Source organism: Trichosurus vulpecula, chromosome 3, assembly GCF_011100635.1.
Source record: "Trichosurus vulpecula isolate mTriVul1 chromosome 3, mTriVul1.pri, whole genome shotgun sequence".
Classification (NCBI taxonomy): Eukaryota; Metazoa; Chordata; class Mammalia; order Diprotodontia; family Phalangeridae; genus Trichosurus; species Trichosurus vulpecula.
In genome coordinates, this window is record NC_050575.1 from 292,057,773 (window position 1) to 292,084,730 (window position 26,958).

At 39.6% G+C, this 26,958-nt stretch overlaps 1 protein-coding gene across 1 annotated transcript in view; it reads right to left on the reverse strand.

Annotated features, from left to right (window-relative positions):
• Window positions 1-26,958, reverse strand: part of KIF13B (kinesin family member 13B) — a 248,738-nt gene that overhangs the window by 40,852 nt on the left and 180,928 nt on the right. The window contains exons 30-35 of the mRNA XM_036752476.1: window positions 24,939-25,063; window positions 22,517-22,693; window positions 20,310-20,402; window positions 14,623-14,775; window positions 13,811-13,888; window positions 12,907-12,960 (exon numbers count right to left, since the gene is read on the reverse strand). Of these exons, the coding sequence (XP_036608371.1) occupies window positions 12,907-12,960; window positions 13,811-13,888; window positions 14,623-14,775; window positions 20,310-20,402; window positions 22,517-22,693; window positions 24,939-25,063 (680 nt within the window). The remainder of the gene's footprint in view (window positions 1-12,906; window positions 12,961-13,810; window positions 13,889-14,622; window positions 14,776-20,309; window positions 20,403-22,516; window positions 22,694-24,938; window positions 25,064-26,958) is intronic.

Consider the following 26,958-nt stretch of genomic DNA (forward strand, 5'->3'; position numbering starts at 1 on the left):
GCCAGGAACCATATCTACGTTCTTTATGAACTCCCCTACCCACTCCCAACACTCCCCACCCTCCTCTGCACACTGAGTATCTTGCACATTTGACCAATTGCGCAAGGAATATTTGTTGAATTACCGAATCACAAGTTCCTAGAAAATTATCACCAGGGCTAGGGAAATGGAATTTAGGTCAACGAGTTATACAAGACGTACACAGTAGTAAGTGCCTAAATTTGAGTACTTAGGGAACCCATTAACTCTAAAATGCTCTGTGGTAGGATAGGTCATGCTGCTATGAATCACACTTTGATTTACACACTTTAATGTTATATTAATGTGGCTTTTTTACATTTATATCTAATTATTCGTCTGGGAAACTACAGTTTTGTGTATTCTGAGTTACTACAGACAAATGATTGAATGCTAAGGTCAATGGTCGTCTGAGCCTCCCAAGGGAAAAAAAGATTCACGCTCGGTATATATGCAGTGTCAAGCTGATACAAGGTTGTTTCTAAGACATCTCACTTAATTTTGGAATAGATTTATTTTTATATCCTAGATTTTTCCTTCTTGCTTGGCAGCTGACACTGTGTCCCTTAGGAAGGAAACTAAGTAGCTGATTTAGACTCCACACCATGGCTGCTTGGTGACAAATAGTACAGTATCACCTTTTCTCCAATGCACATTCAAGGCTCCACTAACTTCACAGCTCATTTTTCCCAGTTGGCAGCACCCTCCCCACCCCCACCATGCCCCACTAATGATACTAGCAGACTTGAATAAGAACAACAGCTCTTAATATCTCATCTCTCCAAACCTTTCAAAAGGGAACGCTGGAAAAGAAATATACAGTTCTGATGATCTTAACGTATCTGTAACCCTGACCATAATGACAAATGAGAGAATGTTTTCATTTCTATCAGTCTATCTACCTTAACAGTCCTCTTAACCTTGAGGAATTTGACATGCCAACTGTGTACAGTGGTTATCGTCCAAGAATGGCGATGTCTTAATCTTCCAATGTCTTTGGAATAGAATGGAATTTTGTTTCAGAGGGAAGGATAACAAAAAATGGAATGATGAAGAGTACTCACTAACTCAACATCAAAGAAATGGTTCTTTATCTCTAGACAACAGTTTCAGGTCTCTAGAAACATGCTGAATAAGCTAGTAATTTTTTTCACCTCATCGCCCTTCCTCATTCACAGCCCCAAGCGTTTAAAGTGAAGCCTGTGTATTCAGAGTCTAATCATATACATTTGACACCATCCCCAGAAAACACTGCTTCTCCTTTTTTGTTTTGTTTTTTTTGGAGGGGGAAAGGTAGAGCAGTTGGTGTTAAGTGACTTGCCCAAGGTCACACAGCTAGTGTGTCAAGTGTCTGAGGCCAGATTTGAACTCAGGTCCTCCCACTCCAGGGCTGGTGCTCTACTCACTGTGCCACCTAGCTGCCCCTACTGCTTCTCCTTTTAACCAACATCACATACTATGCTGTCAACTCAATGCCACAGACAATAAGGGCCTACTATGTGAAAGGCATTGCACTAAGTGCTAACAGAGATACAAAGACTTATAAGCCTTGACCCCTGCTCTCCAGGAGCTTACAATCCAGTAGGGGAGCTAGGACATACACTTGAATTGAAGAACTATTTAAACTCAGAATCTCAGAGTTGGAAAGTACATCAGAGGCAGCAGTATGCTGGTAAATGTTTAGCAATCAGCTCTCTGAAGAAAAAAAATGCGCATGTGACACACTTGCTTTAATATGTATTAACATTTTCTCTCCCACTTTCTTAAGTCTAGACAATCAATAGTACCAGACAAAAAACTAAGCCTTGATTCATAACCATTCCTGATTTCTCAGGTGTAAAGGCTATCACCAGGCAGCGTGAGCTGGCTTCAGTACATTCATGCTCAAAGGCCGTCTAGTCCAATTCAAAGAGTCTGATTTATACCATACCCAAAAAAGTTGAAGACCTCTAGTGACATGGAACTCACACCCTCCTCTGTCAGCCTAATCCTTGTTAGAAAATCAAGCCTAAAATTTGTGGGGGGCTTTTTGATTGTTTTTTTTGCAAGGCCTTCCCCCTTTCCCAGTTTTGCCACCTATAATTCTGTATAAATATGTGCAATGCAAACTACAGAAGACTGCTTAGAGGCCCATGGAAATACTCTAAGCGAGAGATGAAAAAGGCCCGGACTAGGATGGTGCTAGCGAGAATGGAAATGCAAGAAAAAACTGAAGTCCAGAGTCAAGAACAGGGATGGGGAACCTGCGGCCTTCTAGGTCCTTGGGTGTGGCCTTATGACTGAGTCCAAATTTTACAGAACAAATCCTTTTATTAAGGGGATTTATTCTGTGAAGTTTGGATTCAGGCAAAGGACTGCACGTGAGGACCTAGAGGGCCACATGTGGCTTCAAGGCTGAAGGTTCCCCACCCCTGGTCTTTATAAAGCTTAGAAAACCCCAGTCAAGTGGGAGTTGGTGCTGGAAGTTTTACCTGAGCATTTGCTGTCCTGCAGGAATGTCTTGTTGACCTAGCAGACTGGGTACTGTGGAGGTGTAGAAAATAAGTCTTTTAAATCCTTTTAACTCTGAAGTTGTACTCTTTTCACTAGGATTAGTAAAGCAGATTGCATTGCATTTTATGATTTGTGAGTGCTTTGTTGGATTTTAACCCTCAGTTTTAATGACTGGATTAGCCCAGATCAGGCATAACTCTGAATAATGAGAAAAAAAAATGCTAACAGAAGCATTCCTGGGTGACATTTTCCAGGAGTTTCAGGTGAGTGGTAGTTGTGGAAGCTAGACTGAGAGGAACTAAAGAGAGAATGGGTGGGGAGGAAGAACTACTCATCTAGATGTGGAACAAAGTGGAGAATCCCATGTCTCGAAACAGTCATGGAGCTGAGCAAAGGCATGCTCGTAGTTTTTAAAGGATACCTGAGAGCTCAGAACAAGAAAGGGAAGAGGGGAGGAAGTGGGGGTGAGGGAGGATACTAAAGACAACCAGAGGGAAGGGATGACTCAAGTCAAACTATAAGAGGTAGGTGGCAAATCACCTCTTTTTCTAAGAGAAAAAAAACTCCAAGGGAGTAAGATTATTTTTCTATTTTGTGGGTACCAGTGCAGCAAAGAAACCGCTTACCTATTACCCTCATAACTGATCCAATTCTCCTTCCAGTCACACCTATCTGGGACTATCTTTTATGCCATTTATCATATGCAATCATTATTGCTAACAACATGCCACAAAAAAATACAACCTACTTACCCATGATGAGTCCTTCCATTGCCCTTTGGCTCAATTTCATTTTTAGTTTTTATACAATAAGAATCCTGGTTCCAGGATCCGTAATCAAAGAGGAGAATACTGATGCCCACTGAAGCCAATGAGAAAATACGGATGCTAAAAAGACTGAGCAACATGTACCTCGGAGTCACGGAAACCATAGAGTAATTTACTAAATGTGACTTAATCTGATCTCCTCCTCCTCCCAGACAATTCTGATCTCAGATCAGGCCATATCCAGGACCTATAGAAGATATGGACTAATTGGGCTGAAAGTACAGAGGAGCTGTTGTTTTTGCTTTTTGGGAGGGAAGGGAACAGAATTGGAGATCAAATCAAATGACCTTGAGCTCGGTAAAGCAAGAGTTAAAGTAATCTGCTAGATTTTTTAAAAGGGTGCACAGTGGAAAAGGTTTTGAATACCCTCTTGTGAAGCATGCCCTTAGTGGCCTTCGTTTTCTATTGCTAAGGTTTAAAAAAAAAAAAAAGAAAAAAGAAGGAAAAATCTCAGTTAAAAATTCGTTTACTTGACAAACTTGGAAAATGAATAGCTTCACATGGGATCTGCTTTTTTTTTTTTTTGCCTCTCTGTGCTTGCCTAATCTCATTCAGTGTTCAAAGTGAAAGACTACCATTTTATGTCTACTAGCCTAATCTGAAATCTAGGCTCTGATCTCATATTCCTCTACTATATTAAACTTGAGTAATAAATATGCTGGGGATGAGAGGGGAAGAGAAATTAGGCTGCTTGTTTTGCCATGGCTGAACTGGTTTTAGCAAGCTATTCAGGAGTTGCCTATGCCAATTCAATTTAATTCAGCAAATATCAAAATGCCTTTTATGTCACTATGAGATATAAAAATAACATAATGCTGGGGGTTGGGAAAGGAGGAAAAAGTAGATTCTAGACATTCTAGCACTAGAAAAATCCCCCAATTCTACAGTATCCAATCATAATAAAAATGGAGAAGGCTAGGGGAGGATGAGAGCTGAGGGAATGAGATCAGGAGTCTCTAAAGAAGAAATATGATACAGTGAAAACAATATTGGATTTGGCATGGAGACTTGGGTATGAACTATAGTTTGCAGCTGACTACCTATATGACCTTGGGCAGGTCACTGTCCCTTGTAGAGCTTGAAATTACATCATCAAGATAATAAGGAGGTGTGGACTGGGTTATCTCTAAGGTCCCCATGAGCTCTAAATCTTATGACCTGCCATCAGCAGACACATACCCGACTCATTCTATTTTCATACTCCATTTAGTGGGAGACAAATGGAGATTGGAAACTAAATTAAGCTGGACTGGTGAGACTGGGCCCTGCAAACTAGTTTTAATATCCTAACTCGGGCACCGGCAACCTACGAGGCCAAACCAAGTCAAAGACAGATTTTTTTTTTTGCTGTCATATATACCTCAACCTTTCAACCAATCATAACTCCTATAGTAAAGAGCTGTTTATCTCAGTAGAATGTTGGTCTGATTAAAAGAATAAAGGAACTAACATCAAGGGAACTGAGTAACTGGGAGGAGAGGATGCTGCACTTCTAAAAGACAAATTTGTTAATACAAATCAGTCTGGAATTGGTAAGTAAAGGGAAGAGACTCTTGAGTCGTGAGTGGGGTATGGGGAGATGCTGTCTGTTCCAACTTGCTTCAAAGCTTAGATAACAAACCCTTTACTCCGAATCCATCAGAGACTCGGCAGCAGGCTCAGATAACAAGTTCTCTCTTTCTCTTCTCATTAGTACATCAGAGACAAGCCATTTTGGTAGCAAAGAACCTTGAAGTCAAGAAGACCTCAGTTCAAATCCAGGCTCAGATATTATGGGTCACTAAGCTTTTCTTAATCTCAATTTGCTTGTGAATATAATAACACCTACCTCAAAGGGTTGTTATGAATATCAAACAGGATTACATGTCAAGTATTTTGTAAACCTTAATCACTATATAAATGTTAGCTAACATTGTTATTATTAAAAACAAAAACAAAAACTTGTTTAGGAGAACGTAGACCACTAACATCCTCCTGGTCTTAAGGCAAAGATAGAACCTCCAGAAAGTGGTCCCAGTGGCCACCTCCCAAGCCCATTCACTGCCAGTCAACTCAGCCCTGCTGAAAGTCTTTCCTTTTTTAGAAGTGGCTAAATAAAAAATGTTGCCATAAGTCCACCCAAACCATGACTAGCCAGAAAAGTTCCCATGCCAAAATTTTCAGCCTTCCATCAGTTCATGCCAAGCAGCCATGTCTACAAGCACATTCCACCTGCCTAGTATAAAGAAAGGCTCCCTGGAAATGGACTTTCTTACCTGAACAAATCCTAAGCCAAAGATACTCTCCCCACTATTCCTCTGTACCCTGTGGGGGGCTAAATGAAAACAAGGATTACTGGGAGATGAGGGGCAATGCAATGGGTGGTCTGTTTATGTATAGCAATCAGATTTTCAGAACCCCAAACCAGAGCTTCTGTCTTGACAAGTCCAACAGTTTTACAGGGCCCACGATCACCATATATATTCCTGTGATAAGCAGACCTTTCTCTCCTTTTGAATGCTGCTGCTGAAATAAGACTAACACGTCAAATAATTCAAACCAAACATACTATCTTTTATTTGACTAGTAACCTGGCTTCTAAACAAGCCTGGGGTGTTTTGCACATGGCTGCCTATGAAGGAGATGCAGATCCTAACAGAGAAAACTCTGAAACAACACTATCTTTGCATAAGGGCTTTGGGAGGCAGATGTGAGTGAGGCAAAGACACATGGAGAAGGAAGCTGCCAACACACAGAGGAAGACGGCTCCTCAACATGCCCCTGATTTCTGGCTTGCCTCCCTGGAGACTGGTAGAATAGACCTCCTGAGATCCTCCTGAGATGAGATTTAGTAGCTCCAAAGACTGGCCTGCTTGGGTGATTAATCTGTAAAATGTGTCATTTCAGGTTTTTGTGACAGCAAACAGCATTGCAGACTAAGAATGAAAAGGAAACCAAGAGGTTTTATAGCCTAAACCTTCATTTTATAGATGGAAAAATGGTACCTCTGGTCAAATGACTTGCCTAAGGTCACACAGGCTGCAAGTGGCCAAGGCAAGATTCAAACCCAGATCTAACACTCTTTCAACAGCCCTGTTCTACTAAGACCTGCCCACAAACTGCAGTACCCAGCAACATAGGGAACAGTGAAGAAGAAACTACTGAAAAATAATGCCCAGGGGATCTGACATTGATTGAACTGCCAGATGTTCATCAACTTAAGGGGCAGGCTGTCTACCAGACCATCAGCTCTTGGTGATTTTAGCTAGAGTGAAAAGGATGAGATATCAGTATGGTGCCTCATCATCTCAAATGCAGCTCTGATTCTGAGCAGCTCTTTCTCCCAGGTTGTTTTTGGCTTACTCACTTATTTGTGGAAGAACAACACACAAGGTTGCGACATGTAAGTAAAGTACTGAGGAAGTGGTAGTGAGGCTGGAAGCATCGGAAATAGAAGGGACTGTTTCTTTGGATCCAGTTAAATTAAGATGCTGGGGTAAACTGAGTATTCAGGACATCAAATGCACCCTCTACCTCTTATGCCCACTTAAAAGCCTTGGAGAGTTTCAACAGATTGGTGAGAGGCACCACCAAGGCAGAAAACCTAGGAATAAAGTAGTGACAATATCCCACCCAGCCAAGGAGGTCTTCTACAGTGGAGAGCTGTCCAGAGTAGAATGGACCTGACTTCCTGAGAGCCTTTCATGCTTGGCAAATAGCTGGCTGGCCAATTTGCTGTCATGGGATGTAGGATACAGGAAGTTCATTAAGGATATCTTTGAAATAAATTACCATATCCAATCCAACAGGTCTTACAACACTGGGTTCAAGAACCTCTTAAAGACCGGGGTATAGTAAGCATCCTATTATTCAAACGGGTGGTTCTAGGTCTACGAAGACTACCTTCTACTAACTGTTACATTTCATCTGAGTCAGCTTGCATGCCTCCTGAAGGGCAAATTTGGTGAGTATCACCACTCCTGCTAAATGGTTCATCACGTCCTATTTCAAGGCAGGAGGTAGCAGTCGTGACTGGTAATGCATCACAGGCTCTATGATGATAGCATGATCATAATTATTACCCATTTTCCTATCTAATGAAAAACACCAGAGTCAAAGCGAGGAAATAAGAGGACTAGATGAACACTTTCTTTAATTTTTTTTCCCCTGAAGGTTTCTTCAAGCTAGATACAACATAGAGCTATTTCAGAAAATGTGTTTCAAAGCACTGGGCACAGAAGGTGATCTTCCTAGCGTCTCACATAATGGCTGGATTGCAGAACACTAGTCAACTCCTAGAAGGGAAGGGAATTGGTAACTTTTAAGCTGTGAGCCTTACAATGTTTCTCCACTCAGTTTCAAAAGGGCCTGGTCTCTGGGCTCCCTAGTCCAGACAGCAGTAAGCTTCTATCATGCTTTCTGGGCAGCATGCAATACCTGAAATACTCATTTTCTCTAGCCCAGTGGTGTTAAACTCAAATAGAAACAGGAAGCCATTAAACCGTAATACAAAAGGATACTTGCACGATGCCTACTGACTTAAAAAACCACGAATTAACATTATCTATGTTCTATTGCATTTGTCTTCATTGTGTTAAATATTTCCCAATTACACTTTAACTTGGATCACGCGACATTTGGAAGTTGGTCCCTGGGCATGTGTTTGACATGTCCACTTTGGGACAACACCGAATCCATAAATGTCAAAGAGGTTAGGGGCTTGAATGTTTAAAACTAAAAGAATCAGATGACTGAGATGTGAGATAAGTGGACAGGAAAGATAATCTTTCCACATTCTGACCTGTAGCAGCAAGTGGCCTGGGAATGTGTTGGATTTTCCAACAAAACTTTGGCCATGGCTGAAGATCAAACTTGATTGGTTCTAGTGGGCAAGAAGGCATGAGTTTGAGGTCAGTATATTTTCAATAAAGTAGAGGGTGGCTCAAGAGGCAGCCTGCCCCATAAACTGGAATACCATGAAGAGTACTTTGTAAGGACTCATCAGCTTCTGGGGCTCCATGATTGAAGAGAATGATGATCAGGGATAGAGGAGGAAAGTCTCCTCAAAGACCCAATTATTGAAAGGAAAGGAAAGAAAGGGAAATAAGGGATTCTCCTATTGCTCAAAAACAGAAGGTAGGGAGACATCGCAGTCAGAAGCAGCCCCTACCCCCGGTGTAACTCCTTCTACAAAACACCCTTTTTAGAGAGAAATAAACAGAAAGCAGGAACAGCTGACTAGGATAGTGCAGTATTTTAGGCCAGGGATTACGTTTTCCATTTTCTTATTTCTCAGGGGCTTGTTACGCAAGATGCCTCAGAAAAAAGTATGGAGAATGAATAAATGAAATAAGCAAAAGGCCAAAAGTTAGAGAAGGCAGTGATATATGGAAGTCACACTAGGATGATATCCAGATCTGTTATTATTGTTGATTTGTTTAAGGAGTGACCCCATTTGGGGTTTTCTTGGCAAAGACCCTGGAGAGGTTTGCCATTTCCTTCTCCAGACGAGGAAACTGAAGCAAACGGGTTCAATGACTTGCCCAAGGTAACACGGCTAATAAGTGTCTGAGGCCAGAGCTGAATTCAGGTCCTCTGGACTCCAGTCCTAGTGCTCTGTTGTGCCACCTTGCTACCCCCGATATTAAGACACCTAGAATCTAGTCTATCTCTGCCACTAACTTCACATATGAACTTGAAAAAGTAACTTTGCCTTTCTAGGCCCTGGGCTCTTTATTTATTAATAAGGCACGTGGGTTGGATCTGAGTGTCACCTTCCTAATGCTGGGGCTGAAATCTTTGATCTTTATGACCCCAACAAGTATAATGGAACTAGGCGTGTTGTTTGTTACACTGAACGTCTAAGGTCTTTTATGGCTTCAGGAGTCTAATTTTATGCCTTGTCTTCCATCCTGGTTTCTCTTCATGGAGGGGTGATGCTAACTGGAAAAATGGAATGTTTTCCTCAGACTCACATTTGGGGGGCAGGGGCTAGAATGGGAGTGAACTTGGTGAATATTCTTCACGTATGTAACAATAACCTTATGTTGCCCAAATTTGCTCACTCTCATTAATGAGTGTGAGAACTTCGACTAAAGTTCTACTCTAATGCCCTTTTGTGGAATGGAGAGGATTTTTAGTTTCTGAAGACAACTACAGTGCAACAAAATTTTTAGCAATTCCTACACCAAGCCATAAGAGCTTTGAATTCAGGGCTAGTAATGGATTATACCTCATCATTAAGCTTAGCTACACTTTTCAGAGTCTTGGCGTTAATATTTGAGCTAAGTGGTATAGTGTATCAGGCACTGGGCCTGGAGTCAGGAAAACCTTAGTTCAAATCTGACTTCAGATACTTACTAGCTGTGTGACCCTGGGCAAGTCACTTACCTTCTGTTTGCTAGTTTGCTCAGCTGTAAAATGGGGATAATAACAGTTACTCCCTCTTAGGGTTGTTGTGAGGATCTAATGAGATATTTGTAAAGGCCTTAGCACTGTGCCTGGAACAGAGAAGGCCCCAGTATCTCAGAAAAGATTGCCTACTAAGACACAAAGGATGTTGTTCAGGATGTCAGTTCACAACTGACAAAATTATAGGCACTTGAAGCATTAAATTTTAATTTAATGCACTAAAAACACTATTATTCCTTCAAGGTTTCATATTTGATAGTCAAAGGAAAAAAGTGCAGAGTTTGCCAGGGAAAAGAGAAAATGACTGGCTATTCAGGCTGGATCACTTAGCCTAGAGCACTCAGATGGGATGAATTCATATTAAAGGTCTGATCCACAGAAATGCATGCCTAGGAACTTAATTTTATCAATACCTTCCATGATCAGGCTGGGTAACTGATTCACATTAACTAAATTCGTAAGGGATTGATTCAACAAACACATACACATACACAAACATACACACACACACACACACACACACACACAGAGATTTATTTAGATGACAATAACTTCCCAGTGCATCCAATTCTCACACTGTTTGGTCAGCATGTTATCTTGTCCATAGAGAAAGCCTCTCAGAAAAGACAAGTTAATAGCTGAGGCTTGCTTAGTGAATTGATTACCAGGACAAAGGGAGTAAGATGAACTTGGGAGAGATTCAGTCTATAAGCTGTAATAGTCTAATGTACCTTTCTTTACTATAAGGATGCGCACAGCCAATCAGGGAATCCTTACTTTTTGGTTCTCTGTTTTCTAGACATTACAAAGACCATGACTTTTCTGTGACAGCATCATTGTCACAGACATGTTACGACAAAACTGAGCAGATTACAGCTTATTTTAGCTTTAATCATCTTAGACTGGTACAGTCAGAGTCTCTAAAGAGAACATTCTAGTCTAACCTCTTTTGTGTGTGGAGAGGCGAGCATGCTGAGGAAGGGCTGGGGAAGGTGGCCCACCCCCTAGGACCTAATGATGAATACTGTCTATTTAAGTAGCGCTTTAGAGTTTTCCAAGCACTTTCACATACATTATCATTTTGTTAAGACACTGCTATGAAAAAGGCAGGGCAGGGATGAGTATCTTTATTTTGTAGATGAAGAAACTGCCAATAGAGCCATTTAATAATAATAGTTCCTTAAGATTTACGAAGCATCTTAAATAATCTCATTGGTCCTTCTCCACAGCCCTCAAATGAGGACCAAAAGGTCTCATTATCTTTATTTTAAAGACGAAGAAATTGAGGGATTAAAAAAAAAAATCACACAGTTGGAAAGCCCCAAGTCACACAGCTGGTAAGTGGCAATCAGTTTTCAAATCGAGGCCTTCGGAATTCATATCCAATCGTATAAATAACAAATCCCTAATGCAATTTGGGGCAGCAAGGCAACACAGAAGATAGAGTGCTGGGCCTGATGTCAGGAAGCCTCATCTTCTTGTGTTCAAATCTGGCCTCAGACACTTACTAATTATGTGACCCTGGGCAAGTCATTTAACCCTGTTTGTCTCAGTTTCCTCATCTGTAAAATGAGCTGGAGAAGGAAATAGCAAACTACTCCATGATCTTTGCCAAAATAATCCCAAATGGGGTCACAAAGAGTAGAACAAGCCTGAAACAACTGGATAACAAGTGCAATTTTAGCAAGCTGGATAATTTTAAAATGATTCTCTGACTTTCCCAGATGAATTTCTTGATCTCTTTCCATGAATATTTACTTGGTACTATCTTTAAATGTGTAGCTTTAAATGGAAGGAGAAAGCAGCAATATACATAAGGACATAAATTTCCTATTCTTCCTAAGAAAAAGGTAGTCTGCTAGAACATGTCATGTCATGACTCTGTCAACTGGCTGAGGTTCACCAAGAATTAGCAGACTAATAAAATATGCTGATGGTGACCATTCTTATGCACATTAGACCATTTAGCAGACTTAGTGGTTGTATACATAACAAAACCATATTTGTTGAGTCTGGCACAATATTAACCATGGGTAATCAAGAGTGAGTTGACAGTGTGTATCTATATAATACATAGCATAAAGAAAACCAAGGACCTCAACTGGAAAAAAACCCAAAATGGCAGACACCAGATGGTGACATGTGTCAAACACACTGTACAATTCCAGAGAATCTTCTCCTTTAAAGCAAGGGTTCTTAACATTTTTGGTAGCAGTCTCCTATAGATTCCCTTTCAGATTAATGTCTTTAAATGTAATACATCGGATTACAAAAGGAAAGCAACTATATTGAATTGGTTTTTGAAATATTAAATAAAATTTTTAAAACTCATGGACCCCATCATAACTCATTAACTCTTTATAAGAAAAGCTGCCCTAGTCTGCTTACACCAATAAATACATTGCAAGCTAACAGCATCACATCATTTACCCTTATTTTCAATTACTTTTGTCCAGAGAACCAAAGTAACACATATCCTAATGAACGAGTATAATTTTTTAGGTGTAATTTCATTCTTGCTCATAAGTTTTCCATCATGACACAATTCTTTTGTTGTAAACACCAAGGTTGACTATCTTGTTTATATGCAATTATATATAATATTTTGAACTGAACACTTAAAAAAAAAGAATCATTACTCAATCTCAATCACAAAAGGATCTGGAAGGATCTATTTGTGATAGAGTGGTGAGAAGTTAGAAAGAAAGAAAGATGTTCCTAGGAAAGACAGAGCTCATATTTTTAAAAAATGAATGAATAAATGTACGTGTGTGTATATACACATACATACACACACACATTTTACAACTTACAAAATACTTTCCTCACAACAATCTCCTGAGGTACAAAAAGTACTACCCCATTTTACAGATGAGTAAAGTAAGTTTCAAGGAAGTTAAATGACCCAAGGTCACAATACTCATACATTTCAGAGTTGAGATTCAACAAAACCAAGGTCTTCTACTTGCAGATTCAGCTCCCTTTCTACTGTATACTCATTACATCTCTGCAGGTACTATACGAGAGAATTAAAAGGGGCTGGGGGGAAGGTAAGAAATTAACATGTGAAAATTAAGTATGTGATGTTTGAGATGAAGGTTCAAAAAGAAATGGGTTTATTTTTCTAAAATCTCCATAATAATCCTCTTACTAGAAAAAAGGATTATTAAATGCTTACCTTGTTACTACCTAGACTGTATGTTGGAATAAGATCTTGTCGGCTTCCAGAGAGCTGAAAAGATAAAAATAACACCATGAGTGGTTGCTTTTCTATGAACGTGAATTTAATATTCATTAAAAAATGTGGGACTGATCGAATATTAGAGTTGGAGGAGATAAGAGAGATAATCTAGTTTAAACCATAGCTGAGAAAAAGGCAAGAGAGATGAAATGCCAAACTTTGAATGAATGAATGAGCAGTAATTAAGCACTCACTGTACACAAAGCACTGAGCTAAATGCCGAGGAAACAAATAGAAAAGAAAAATAATCCAGCACTTAAGGATGTCACATTCTAATGTGGGGAGATACGACATAGGGGACATTTTAGCTTCAAGTCAGATGAGAAGGCCCCATGGTCCTTAGGGTTGTAGTGTCAAGACAGATAGTAATGCACCTTTCAATGGCTACAATCTTACTGGTTCCAGATACTGAATTATGTGAAAGGCTGGATACACAGCAAGTAGAAGAGCCATGATTAGAAGTGGACTTCAATGACTTTTACGCACTGCTTGATGGTTGATATAGCATTTCCCTCTGACCCTTTGGGGTTGGAAGTATAAGTATCATTATGCCCGTTTTACAGATAATCCAGGTCTTCTAAGAGACCCAGACCCAGATGTTCTGACTCCAAATTAAGTGCTCTTTCTGCTACACCAAAAGCTATTGTTCCCAAGGGCACATGCCTAGTTAGTAACATAGCTAGGATTAATTAGAAGCAAGGGTGGCAACACCCCATCCAGCAACTTTTATATATCCAGAAGGAACAAGCGCTCTCTTCCCTTGCTAAGGCATCTGATGTTCCACTCCCTCCACATTATATCTGTTCCCTAAGTTAGAGGAAAAGAGCATTAATGAGCTTACTCGGTTCACATTTGGAGAGCTAATACTCCTTCTATTCAGCTTTCCTTTTCCCGTTAGCTGCTCCTTCACAGCCACTTCCTGTGAATTATAAATCCATAATGAGAAAAATTCATATCAGAAGCATTGCTTAGATCAAGTTTTCCCTTTGGCTCACCACAGATATAAATGCATATAAAATCATTCAAGTAATGCCTCTTACTTTATATGCCCAAAGTACCTAATTACAGTCAACTTTAGTCTATTTAGTAATCAATTAAATAGTCTGAGGATTATATAAGCCATGTGCTTCTTCTCTCTCCCACTGTCAGGGTTTTGGACATTTCACTGACCAGAAAGTGGGCAGGAGAAAAAAGAATCTGAAAGTTACATTTTGCATTTTATTAGTAGTTCCGTTAAAAGGCTCAAAACTACTAGCTAAAATGAGGTTTAAAGATTACCTAGAGATTTTATTTATTTGATTCCACTCTTATTAAACATTTCTAAAAATCTGTTTATTTGAGGGACCCTAACTCAGCAAGGGACATTTCTGCTTAGTCAAGATAAGGGCCCTGTTAAAAATTTTGGACATGGTCAGCAATAGTACTGCCTTTCAAAGAGATCTGAAAATGCTTTTCTGACAAGAATAAATGAAATCCTCCTTTCCCACCCAATCCTCTCAGAAGTAATTTTCCCAATGTAACCTATGTTCCGAGAGATTTAGTGGATGACAAGTTGAAAATAATTGCAATTACAATCACAACCCATAAGCGGTTTAAAAAACAAAACAAATCAAAACCCAACAAGTACTGAGTTAGGTTATTCCATCATCTGACCTGACGAAGACGATCCAAAGTAAGAAGGTTTTCAACGGCCAAGACACTTCGCAAGTATTTTTCAATATAGGCCTCTGAGTCGGCTGAGGCTGGATTTTCAACATTAGCTGCCATTCTTGCTAATGCTTCTCGTTCCTCTGCTCCCTGAGCATCCTGGAAAATGAAAAATTTTTCTCCATTAAAATGAATAACTCCACTGGAGGAACTATTTTTAAAAATTCTTGGTTTATACAATAAAAGGGATATAAGCACATACAGAAAGTTCTCAAATTAAGTGGAATTATCTTCCAAGAATCTCACTTGTAAGTCAGTTATCTGTAATTTGAAATACATTTTCAGTGAAAAATTTTATATAACTGGTGCTTAGGTTCCCAGGACAGCCTCACAAATTTATTTATAATCTGTCATTGAAATGCTATATATTTTGTACTGTCTATATATAGATTTTATGTGTGTGTGTGTGTATGCGTGTGTGTGTGTGTATACACATATATATGTATATATGTGAAAACTTCATTGAAATGCAATATATCTTCAACAGTATTATTCTGTTAATTCCTCCCTGTCATTATACACTATGACATACTACAAAGTTATGCATAGATTTATGGGAGCTAGCTCAGTAATAACACTTTCCTCTAAGGCAGTTGTGAACCATAGTACACAACTAGGAAAAATCTTGTAGAATCTGTCTCTCCACCACAGGGGATGAAGGAGCAAAGGAGGATGCTGAGGAATTCTGGGACTGAGGAAGCAGAGGAGACAAGGGAGGTGCGATGAAGGACAGGGAACAGTTAGAAAAGTAGAGCCTGGAGGGAGGGAGGCTCATGCTCAAGATCCACCCATATCCCAGGCCTGCAAAGCCTGAAGCCAAGCAAGGTGTACCCTGGGAATGCATCTTCTTCTATCACAGTTGCAGGAAGCAATGGCTCCCATTTCATGGAAGCATAGGGACTCAACTTCTTAGGAAAATGTCTCTCACTAAGTTTCCACATGAAGACATTCCTTTCCTTTAGGTGTCAGGGGGCCACACATATGAGAGACATTTCCCAGTCTGGTGTTCGTAAGTTGGGAAATACTTATACTGAAGTACCAGCTTGTTTTGAGCAAACCTGGCAAATAACTGTAATGCGGCATTAGTTTTTGAGCAATACTGAACAACTTGTAATGGCAAGCAAAATGGAAGCTTTTGCTGTTTTTTCTTTTGGAATGCTTCTCTATAACTAAGGCCATCAAGTGCCTTTGATTGAGTCTCACCTTTGTTTCGATCAAGAGTCTTTGATGACCTGCTTAAGTCACAAGAAAGCCTAAGTCACAAGAGTTTGAGTCACATGGTTGTGATGCCCTCTGTGGGCTGACCCTGAAGAAATGTATGTATACTCTGAGGTTAGCATTTGTTTTGAGGGCTCACTCATTAGAAGACTGTTCGTGTGGAGACTCTAGTTAGCCCCCCTCTCCCCACCCCCCCGGCTTTGAAAATCCAGATGTTGGTGCTTCTCTCTCTCTCTCTCTGGTAACTATGTATGTATTGCTATGGACAGACAGACAGAAGCCCTGTCTGCTGATTTGTGTTATTTGCTCTGTTTATATAATTTCTGCTTGTAATTTCTGTTTGCATTTTCTCTGAAGTTCAGGGTGCTGACTTTTTCCTTGAACTAAGTGAATGATATATACATATATATTTTTAATTAAAGTGAGATTGTAAACCCCTTAAAATTGCTTTCCTTAGAAAAGCAAATCAAAGAACCTGCGCTAGCAGCCCTCCTGTGTGCTGGTGTTATTGGCCTTACACAGCCTCAGCAGCTGCAAGCAGCATTGTTGTTACACAACTTTCTCAGAAGAATGAAAATGATCCTTGAGGGCAGAGAAGGCTGCATTTTTGGCTTTGCATCCTTAGCATGATGACTTGGATATTATAAGATGCTTAATATTTATATTAAAAAAAGCTACACTTCTCGAATTTTAAAACTCCTCTTCCATGCTGATCATGCTGAATTTTTTTTTATGATGGTTTCTGCAATATAGGTCTTGACCTTGTTTTCCATAGCTCTTTCATGGTGTAATGACATTTATTTTCTCAGTTGGGTTTTCATTTTAATTTAATAAATAATCATATCTAAAGTGTAATTAGAATCTAAGTTCTTCTTTGGACTTTTCTCTCTTTTTCATCTGCAATATTTTATAATGGGGAAATATTATTGTTTGCCAACTTGGGATTCGTCTACTCATGCTGTGCAACAAGCTGAATATTCATAGCTTGCCGGTTAGGGCTAAGCCATTTATCCTTAAGCAATTTCCCACATGATTCTTTCCTTTGAAAACCATGAAAAGTATGTCATGTGAAGAGAAATAAAAACAATTTTAAATATAAGTGGAAAGACAGGGAAGCTTCAAGTGCAGAAAAAACGAAACATGGCAAAATATTAGAAAAGTTTTCTCAGCTATACCTGAATTCTATATTCTTTACAATGAGTCTTGGGAAGACACGAAAAGATTGGGGCTCAAGAAATCAGTATACAGGCACAAAGATAATCTCAGCTGTTCAAAAACCCACAAATAATAAAGCAAACTGAATGACAATAGCCCAAGAATATCTTTTAAAAATAAAGACTTCAATGGAGAGGGCCAATGTGGAAAGCAAATGGGAGGGCATGGGTTTGGGAGGGCTCACTACATATATCAGTTAGCAGGACTAAATAGTTAATTTTAAGTAGACAGAAATAAGGGTTCTAGGAAACAGCTGAATATCACAGTTCTAATATATTACTTAGAAAGCTATTATGAACTATGGAATATCACCTAATTACACAATCTAAGTACCACAAAAGATCTAATGTTACATTTCCAAAAGGTGATCATTAAGAAAATAAATAAAAAATTCCTCAAATGTTAAAATGACTTTAATCAACAAACATTTAACACATTTCCTGCAAGTGACATTAAGACTCTCAAAATGAAAAAAAAAAGACTCTTAAAAATCCAAAGTTATATAGCTCTTGACAAAAAAAAAAAAAAAAAACATAACAGTTCTTTGCTGACAAATACTATTAATTAAATCTGTGTTGTTCTCCATGGAATGGTAAGAATTTGTTGGTTTTTTTTTTTAAAGAAATATTTAACTTGATCAAATACCAACAAAGCAGTACTTTTTTTTTAAATTTTTTTATTAATTTATTTATTTAACATATTAAGTTTTCAGCATTGATTTTCACAAGAGTTTGAATTACAAATTTTCTCCCCATTTCTACCCTCCCCCCCACTCCAAGATGGCGTATATTCTGGTTGCCCTGTTCCCCAGTCAGCCCTCCCCTCTGTCACCCCACTCCCCTCCCATCCCCTTTTCCCTTCCTTTCTTATAGGGCAAGATAAATTTCTACACCCTATTGCCTGTGTATCTTATTTTCTAGTTGCATGCAAAAACTTTTTTTTTTTTTTTTTTTGTTTTTTGAACATCTGTTTTTAAAACTTTGAGTTCCAAATTCTCTCCCCTCTTCCCTTCCCACCCACCCTCCCTAAGAAGTCAAGCAATTCAACATAGGCCACATGTGTATCATTATGTATAACCCTTCCACAATACTGTTGTGAAAGACTAACTATATTTTGCTCCTTCCCAACCCATCCCCCTTTATTGAATTTTCTCCCTTGACCCTGTCCCCTTTCGAAAGTATTTGTTTTTGACTGCCTCCACCCCCATCTGCCCTCCCCTCCATCATCCCCCCCCTTTTTTTTATCTTCTTCCCTCTTCTTTCCTGTGGGGTAAGATTCCCAATTGGGTATGTATGGTATTCCCTCCTCAGGCCAAATCTGATGAGAGCAAGATTCACTCATTCCCCCCTCACCCGCCCTCTCCCCTCCTCCCACAGAACCAAAGCAGTACTCTTAGAAACAGAATTTAACATTTTCCCCCAGGTCTTTTTTTTCTGAGCTCTTTTCTGGGTACCTTGCTCTTTTGTCTCTAAATCAGTGTTTCTTAAAGTGTGGTCTGGGAACCCATGTCCCTGAGATCCATTTAAGGAGTCTGTGAGGTCAAACGATTTTCTTAATATTAGGATGTTTTAACTTCTAACATGGTAAATATTGATAGATAGAATCCATATAAACAAAAGCTCTTTGAGGAAGTCCTCAATAATTTTTGAGATTATATAAAGAAGCCCCAAGACCAAAAAGTCTGAGGACTGCTGCTCTATCCACACTATCTCGCTTGGGCATCTCATCAGCTCTCATGAGATCAATGATATTCATACGCTGATGATCCTCAAAACTATATATCTAGCCAAAGTCTTTGTCTTGAAGTCTAAGATCATGTCAACAATTGCTTATTGAGCATCTCAAAATAGATATCCCGAAGACCTTACAAACTAAGAACGTCTAAAATAACTGTCTTTCCCTCTAAATTCCTCCTCTTCTAAACTTACCTATTACTATTCAAGGGCACTACCATCCTGCTAGTCACCCTGGTTCAGGACCCTGGTGCCATACTCTATTCATTCTCAACACCACATAGTCAATGAATGGTCAAATCTTATTCTTATCTTCATTATACCTCTCAAAGCTGTCTACTTCTTTCCACTCATATGGCTACCATCTTGGTCTAGGCCCATGTCACCTCTCACCTAGACTACTGCAATCACCCCCATTTGGTCTCCCTGTATCGAGTCTGTCCCCATTCTAGTCCATCCACCATAAAATGACTAAAGGGATATTCTTAAGCCACAGCTCTGACCATAGTACCACTGCAAATCTATTCCAGAGTCAACAAACTCCATTTGTTGTTGTTCAGTCATTTCAGTAGTCTAATTCTTTATGATCCCATTTGGAGTTTTCTTGGCGAAGATACTGGAGTGGTTGCCATTTCCTTCTCCAGCTCATTTTACAGATAAGGAAACTGAGGCAAACAGAATTAAGTGATTGTCCTAGGGTCACATGGCTAGTAAGTATCTGGGACCAGATTTAAACTCAGGAAGATGAGTCTTTCTGGCTCCAAGCCAAGCACTCTATCCAGTGCATCACCTAGCTGCCTCCAATAAACTCCAAGGGTTGCCAATTACTTCTGGAATCAAATATAAGCACCTTTGTTTAGCATTTTAAAATTTCATCACAATAGGACCCTTTTCAGTCTTCTTACTCTCAGTTCTCCTCTATGGACTCCATGATCCAGCCATCTTGGCCCACGTGTTCTTCCTCATACAACATGCTCCACTCCCATACTAGCTGTCCTCCCTTTTTAAATGCTTTTTTCCTCTCCTCAATTCTTGGAATCTCTGGCTTCCTTCCAGACTCAGGTAAAATGTCATTTTCTCCAGGATCCTCTTCCTGGTCCCTTTCCCATCCAAACCCCTAACTATTAATGTTTTCCTCTCTCATATTTTCCAACAAAACTGTATGTGTCTTGTACGCCCCCCCTTCATGCTGTCTTCTCCATTAGTATGGAAGCTCCTTGAGGGTAGACTTTTTTCACTTTTTTTTTCCCCTCAGCATTTAGGAGAGTAAGTACTGACTATCTGCTTTGCACACAGTAAGTAGTTAATAGATGTTGACTGATTTCTCTTAGATTTCCTAAAATGTTTTTCCTCTAAATAGGTTTTTCCCCCCATATATTCTTGAAATTTTGATTTTGTGATTTTATTACTATTTACTAGGATTTCCTTTAAGCATCTGGTAAATTTATACTTTATCTCATTACTTACCTCTGGGATATTGGAGACAATTTCAAAGGTGACTCCACAACCAGGAATGGAACTTCGATGAGACATCTTTTTTAGGAGACTTTGAGCAAAGCCCTAGTGGGAAATAAAACCAGAAGTGCATGTTTTCCCTACTTGACCAAATTGTATATTCCTTAATCATGTAATGTAAAGAATGGAATGTGCATTGAATATAAATCACTATATTACTTTATTTCCCCAGTAGGATCTAGTTTATTATTTCTTCTATTTTATTTTGGACTATCATGTCTAACAGAGATTGCATAAAATAAAAATTAAGGGCCGATTGCAGGCACTAACACATGAAATAACTAATTGGCTTATAAGATGGAGAGTTATTGCAACAGCAAAACAACCTCCTAAGCAAAATTCAAGTAATAGCTTGTAATCTTACACTTTCCTTTCCGGTTTTCCCCCCCAGCACGATGGACGTCTTATGCCATGAATATTGACAAGACCAGTCATTAAATGATTGACCAAAGTAGGATCAGTATGAAAAATGATTTACGAGTGCATGGTCTTTGTTTATGCTGACTGTGCTCTTTGCACAGTTAAGAACTGAACTGTTGAATTAATGCATAGATGACTCATTTGAAAATACTGCTAGTATCCTAAAGAGGTTAAAGAGATCAGGCATGAGTGTAGAATATAGTTAAAATAAATAATTCTAAAAATGAGACAAAATAGAGATAAAGATAAAAATGAAGCATATTTAACTAACACTGATGACTTGGTGGGGATGAGGCGAGAGAAGAGAAAAACAGACATGAAATGACCCCATTGGAGCAACATTTCTAAGACAAGTATGAAATTGTCAGGCTTAATAATATACCAGGACATAAACCTACTCACCAAAACCTTTCTCCTTCCTCCGTTAATTACATTTTTTAAAAACCTATCAGTTCCTCTAAATACAAAGATATCATTTCAGGGCTTCATTTTCTTGAACAGGATCAACAGTAGTTAAGTCACTGCCCTTAAACACACAAACAGCTACAGAGTTTTCCACTCTATTAAAAAGCTACTGCCATCTTAGTTTCTTCCATTATCTACCTAAATGGAATCCAAGAGGCCTATTTGTACCAGCACCACAAAGAAGTGCTCACCTCATTCCAAATTAACAGTCATTATATTTCCAGAACTAGGAAATAGCATGCCCAAGGAACCTCCAAGTAAAAAGAACTGGAGGGAAAATGCAGGGATTCCTATTTAGTCCTCCTACCCAAAATGACTGACAGCTTGGTACCTCCACCACAATCTATTTTGCAACCAGTTTCTGCTAATGGTACTGATGTGGGGGGCAGCTGGGCTAGACATATAAGTTTCTGATACCTCAGACCTCTAGGACTGAAACAGAAACTGGATCTTTTTAAAACAATCCCTCCCAGGCTCATAAGGAAGGAGAGACAGGACAGGCGAATGGGTGGTACAACATATATAGCTACAACTAACCCTATGACCTGGATTTTATTGATGCTGGATTGCCAAGCTAAAGAGCGGCGATTTTAATAGCATTACAGCCAGTCTTCATTTCAAAGATTGATATCAGTGTGACATTTAGAACTAAAGATTAATTTTTAGGGGTGGAGATTACATCTGGTGGTCTGTCAGCCATGACTGTGCTCTTTTAAATGAATTATTATATTTTTAAAATCTGTCTGGGGTTTAGTTTCCTTTTGTTCCTTGCAAACCTTAAAAAAAAGTACAGCAGGAATATAAAAGCTCTAAGACCCATCTTGGAAATGCAGCCCTCTGACAGGCCAGGCACACGAAGAGTTTTAAATGCTTAAACACATCTTTTCTTCTTTTTCCCCAGCAGAGATAATAATGGAAAGAAAGAAGCATAATAACCAAGTAAAAACAAGTTACCCTTTAGTGGGACTTTTAGCTTGTGGTACCCCAGGCAAAATATGAGCCTCTGGCTTTCCTCTCATAGAAGCTCTACTACACAAAAAAGAGATCCACCTCTCCTGTGAGTCGGCCAGAAGACTAGAGCCAGTAAAATCTGTGAACGTTTAGCAAAAAGGGAGGACAACATGGTGGCGGAACAGAGAGAAGTATGGCCACTGGAAGCTCACTGCATCAGCAGTCCTCTCTGGAGAGGAATCTAGAGGATTTATTCCATGTGTCCTATCCTGTAGCTATTCTTTTGATTCAAGTCACATCTCTACCTGAAGTTAAAGACTCACCTGGCGGCCATGAACACTGACACAAATGCGTTTCCGGAGTACCAGCTGCATTTCAGCAGGATGGCTGAGCTGGACTGTCACTCTGACAATCAGAAACACTCTTTCATCTGCTGTGGCTCCTTTACTAAGCTGAGGACAGTTATGTACTGCAGAGTCCCACGAGGCTTCTGCTCTTGCCTAGAGAGAACAAAGAAAAAAAATTTTCCTCTTCTGAATGAAAAAATACACATGAAATCTCTAAGGGAACTCCATTCATCTTGAGAGACAACAACATGCAAGCACATGTCCCTGCCTAACTTTATCCTTTTTCTTAAATTTCTCACATACACACACACACACACACACACACACACACATACAGTCCTCCCCTCAGCAGTGTAGGTTGGCAGGAGTGGAGAGGGGTGTAATTTAGGTTGGGAAAGGGGCATAAGCCTGTTCCTTTAAGTTCGGATTAAAAATTGACAATTAGAATTCAAGGTGGATTATTTACATTGTGGGCTGGAAAAAACTTTCTAATGTAGCAGACGCTAATAGAGCCTATGAATCTCCAGCTCCAATAATCACCCCAGATTAACTACTAAACCTGTGAGGAACTTGAACTAGCCAGTGAAAACACCGACTTTGTGGCAGGATGGAATTTTAAACAGAATCAAACAAACCAGCATGAAATTTCACCTTTTTCCCCAATTCACCCTTCACCAAAAGTAACTATTCATTTAGCAGCAGGAAACATCAGGGATGTGAAAAAGGGAAGGGCTAGAGCCATTTTCATTTTTTACTAAAGTCTTATCCACAGCCTTATTTCTTTCATTTATTTTAGGTCCAAGACATACATTTTTCAGTCTGAGTAGTAGAGACTAATAAATATCAGAAAAAGAGAAGGGAGAAGGAGAGACAGAAGGCTATAACGGAAAAAAGAAGTTGGCCTGAACTACCGGTAAAAATTACAACTGAAAACAGTGCCCAGTTACCTGAGAAAAATTAACTTAAGCAGCCCACTATCCTAGTCAGAGTTCTTGTGTGAAGGAGCAGTTTCCTCCTTGGTACCTCCACTACTCTGCCACAATAAAGGAAGAAAAATGTCAAGGAGGAGGAGCCAGGAAAGCAAGCTGCTTTGGTATGAGTGGGGAGGTGACTGCCACGAACACTGATGTGCTGGGACTGAATTTGCTGCCCCTGGATCACATCTACTCTGTACACATTACTCAATCCTTTCACTTCTAGTGATTCACTGAACAGCTTGGGAATGGGGAACGCATCTTACTGCTGGTAGGCACACTGAAATTTCCTACCTCCCCAAGAAACTTAGTGAAGGAAATTTAAAGCTCTGCCAATGGCTGGTACTGATAATCATCAATATGTACTGTAAATTTGTGGAATACTGTATAGAAAAACAGAAACTGGTTTACTGGAACTACTGTAATTTAAAAACCCAATTAATCCAGATACACAGTCATTTCCACATTATTTGTTTCTAAATTATGTGCACAGTTAACTGTTCATATGCCCTACAAGCTCTTCCTCCGTGCACCATGAGAAAGTCCAGAGTGCTGGACTTGGCGTCAGGAAGAACTGGATGTGAATCCTAACTCTGACACTGATTAGCTAGTCGTGTGGACAAATCTCTTTATCTCCCTGAGCCTCAGCCTTACCATATGTGAAATGGGGACAGTGATGCCTATACTACCTTGCTTAAGGAGTTGTTCCAAGGATCTAATTTTAGGCTGTACCTAAAGCACTTGTATAAAACATTTTAAGTTTTCAATGACAGGTCACCCATGCGGATCACCTGCCTAGGCCCAAGACAGTAGCTGGGTATCCTGTCAGGGTCCTCCTTGAAGGGTTTACTAATACCACTCCCTGCCATGGCACCACCGTGACTGGGCTGAAGCTCTAACCGAGCTAATCAGCACAGAAGCAAGGCAACAAAAATCCTGCCCTAACAACAAGGAGGGCTTCCCGGGGCAGGATGTCCTTCCACTCGGTTTAAGAGGTTATACACTGAATCCCTACCCCAACAGCAGATGTGAGAACACAGTCGGGAAAGCAAAGAGCTTCAAGCTTCCTATGTCAGGGACCTTGTCTCCCACTTAGATAAGGTTTTATAGGGGTGAACAGTTCACTCTCCCAATTCCCACAGGAGCAGGGCCATGCCCCGGACCAACTTGAGTAGATCATTTGCTGATTTCAATTATTGACACTCACTCCCCCTTCACTGGTGCAGAAAATCAAGAGTTGACTAAATTTAATTTGATGGTCAAGCTCTATTCTTCCTACAATTTCTGAAGAGGAGCTTTCAACTATACGTTCTGAGAGCCCTGGCATATGATCATCTAGCTGGTTCCCTTAGGAGCCTTATGGAAAGGCTAATGAAATGAAACCACTCCTTTTTTGACCTTCCTGAGTCTTTTTCTTTTTTTACCTCTCCTTCATGATGTTTTACAATCTGCAGTTCAAAAAACTCCTCCTCTTCTTCACCAGTGAGAGTAGCATCCCATCCTGCAGGGTCTGGGTCATCAAGATTATCCTGTGAGCTGAAATCATCAGCTAGAACAAAGAACCACCATTAAGTACAGAAATCAGTCAAAAGGAGAATACTTGTTTCAGCTAAAAATCAATGCAATTAATCTATATTCTTCTACTTTAATTTTCTTTCATTCTCTGCTCTAAAATCCTGCATCTCAGATATGGTAAGGATCTCAAGAGGTCATCTGGACCAGCCACCTGCCTTTAGACAGGTGAAATATTATTCCCTTTTCAAAGGTTAAGCAGACAATTGAGACCAACAAAAGTGAAGCAACTAAGGTCAGTACCCTTAACTGTTGCACCTGAGTTCTGAATTTGGAGAAATATATAACACAGAAGGAAATCAGATGGGAGGGGAGCAGCACCTCATCTGATAATTTAGTCTTGCACGACAGCCAACTGGCCAAATGAGCTGGGGATCACAGTTCCCCTAATGCCAATGAAGTGCACAGCCTGAATCTCTAGAACCAGAGGAAAGCTTTAGACTACTCTAACTAGGGGAGGAGAGAAGCCTTGCAAGGATTTTCTATAGCCTGTGTTCACCCTGAACTGTCTTTCTGGGCCTATGGAAGTACAACAATCTGTGGCTCCCAGGGCAAAGTGAAATAGCTCTGCTCATATCAGAGGCTTTCTGTACTAAATATGGTTTTATTGGTCCATGGTGGCCCCCTCTTTATTTTCCTCTTTGGAGGAGCTTACCCTTCCCACTCTTGTGGTGCATCACCTAATCTAAGAATCAAGACAAATTCATCGTTAGAAGCCCATGATGACACTAAATTCCCATGGCGTAACCTGGAAAGGCAAATCTTCCTCAAACTAAGCCAAACTGAAGGCAGATTCTACTCAATGCTTTTCTCCCCTTCTCTCTTAGGGGTGGTATGTGGTGCTAAAGTTGCTTTGTCATGGTGATTTTGAGCTCTTTGGGGAAAAACACCAAGTATAACCAAACTGCTCTGATCTACACAGTAGATTTCTAGATACTACACAGTAAAATTTCTTTCCAAAATGTACTTTTTGCAGGGCTGGAGGGTGCTACTTTAGTTTAACGGCTGATCTTAAACCTTTTTTCAACTACTCAAAAGTCCCATTCCTACTTTTTGTTTTGCAGAAATATTTTTATGAAAAAGCATTTTTACTTTGGGTAAAAACAGCATATTTCAAACTGGAAATTATAGTTCTTGGTAAACAGTATAACAACTCACAGGAACAATGTGAAGACAAATTAGTTAACGCTCACAGAGCAGTGTGAAAAGGAAAAGTGGTATGTAAATGCAGATGGTTAGTAGCCCTTTTGAAGTGAGAAGACAAATACAGAAACTCTTTTTCAAATATCTATTCTAAAGTGTTAAACAGGAAAAGATTCTGAGAGCATAACCCACATCACACCATCAGCTGACAAGGGAGAAGGATACACATCACTGGGAGTTGTAGCAGATGGAAATATGAGAAGAGGGCACAGGGGAACCAACAGAAGAATTTTTCCATGCTAACAACCATATTATTGTTTATTTTAAAAAAAATCTTCCTTTCTTGAGCATAAGGATACTTGCTGTGCCTTTGACTGCTTCTATCTTAATAATTACTGTATTATATAATTTTAAGTTTTGTGAGTTAACTGTTAAATGCAACAATATGTAGTAGAAACAGTCAGGAGAGTCCTCAGTTTGAATACTGCCACGGCAGCCGCTAGGTCTGTGACTACTTATAACTTCTCTGAGCCTCAGTTTCATCATCTGCAAAATGGTAATAATAATATTCTACAGTAATAATAATATCCACTTAGAGTTGTGAGGGTCAAATGAGACAAAAACGTAAAGTGGTTTTGTAAATCTTAAAGCTATCATTAGTAGTCATCTGTGGTATTAAGCACGGTGGGACTTTTTTTTTTTTAACTGTTCTCCCTTTTGGAGCACTGA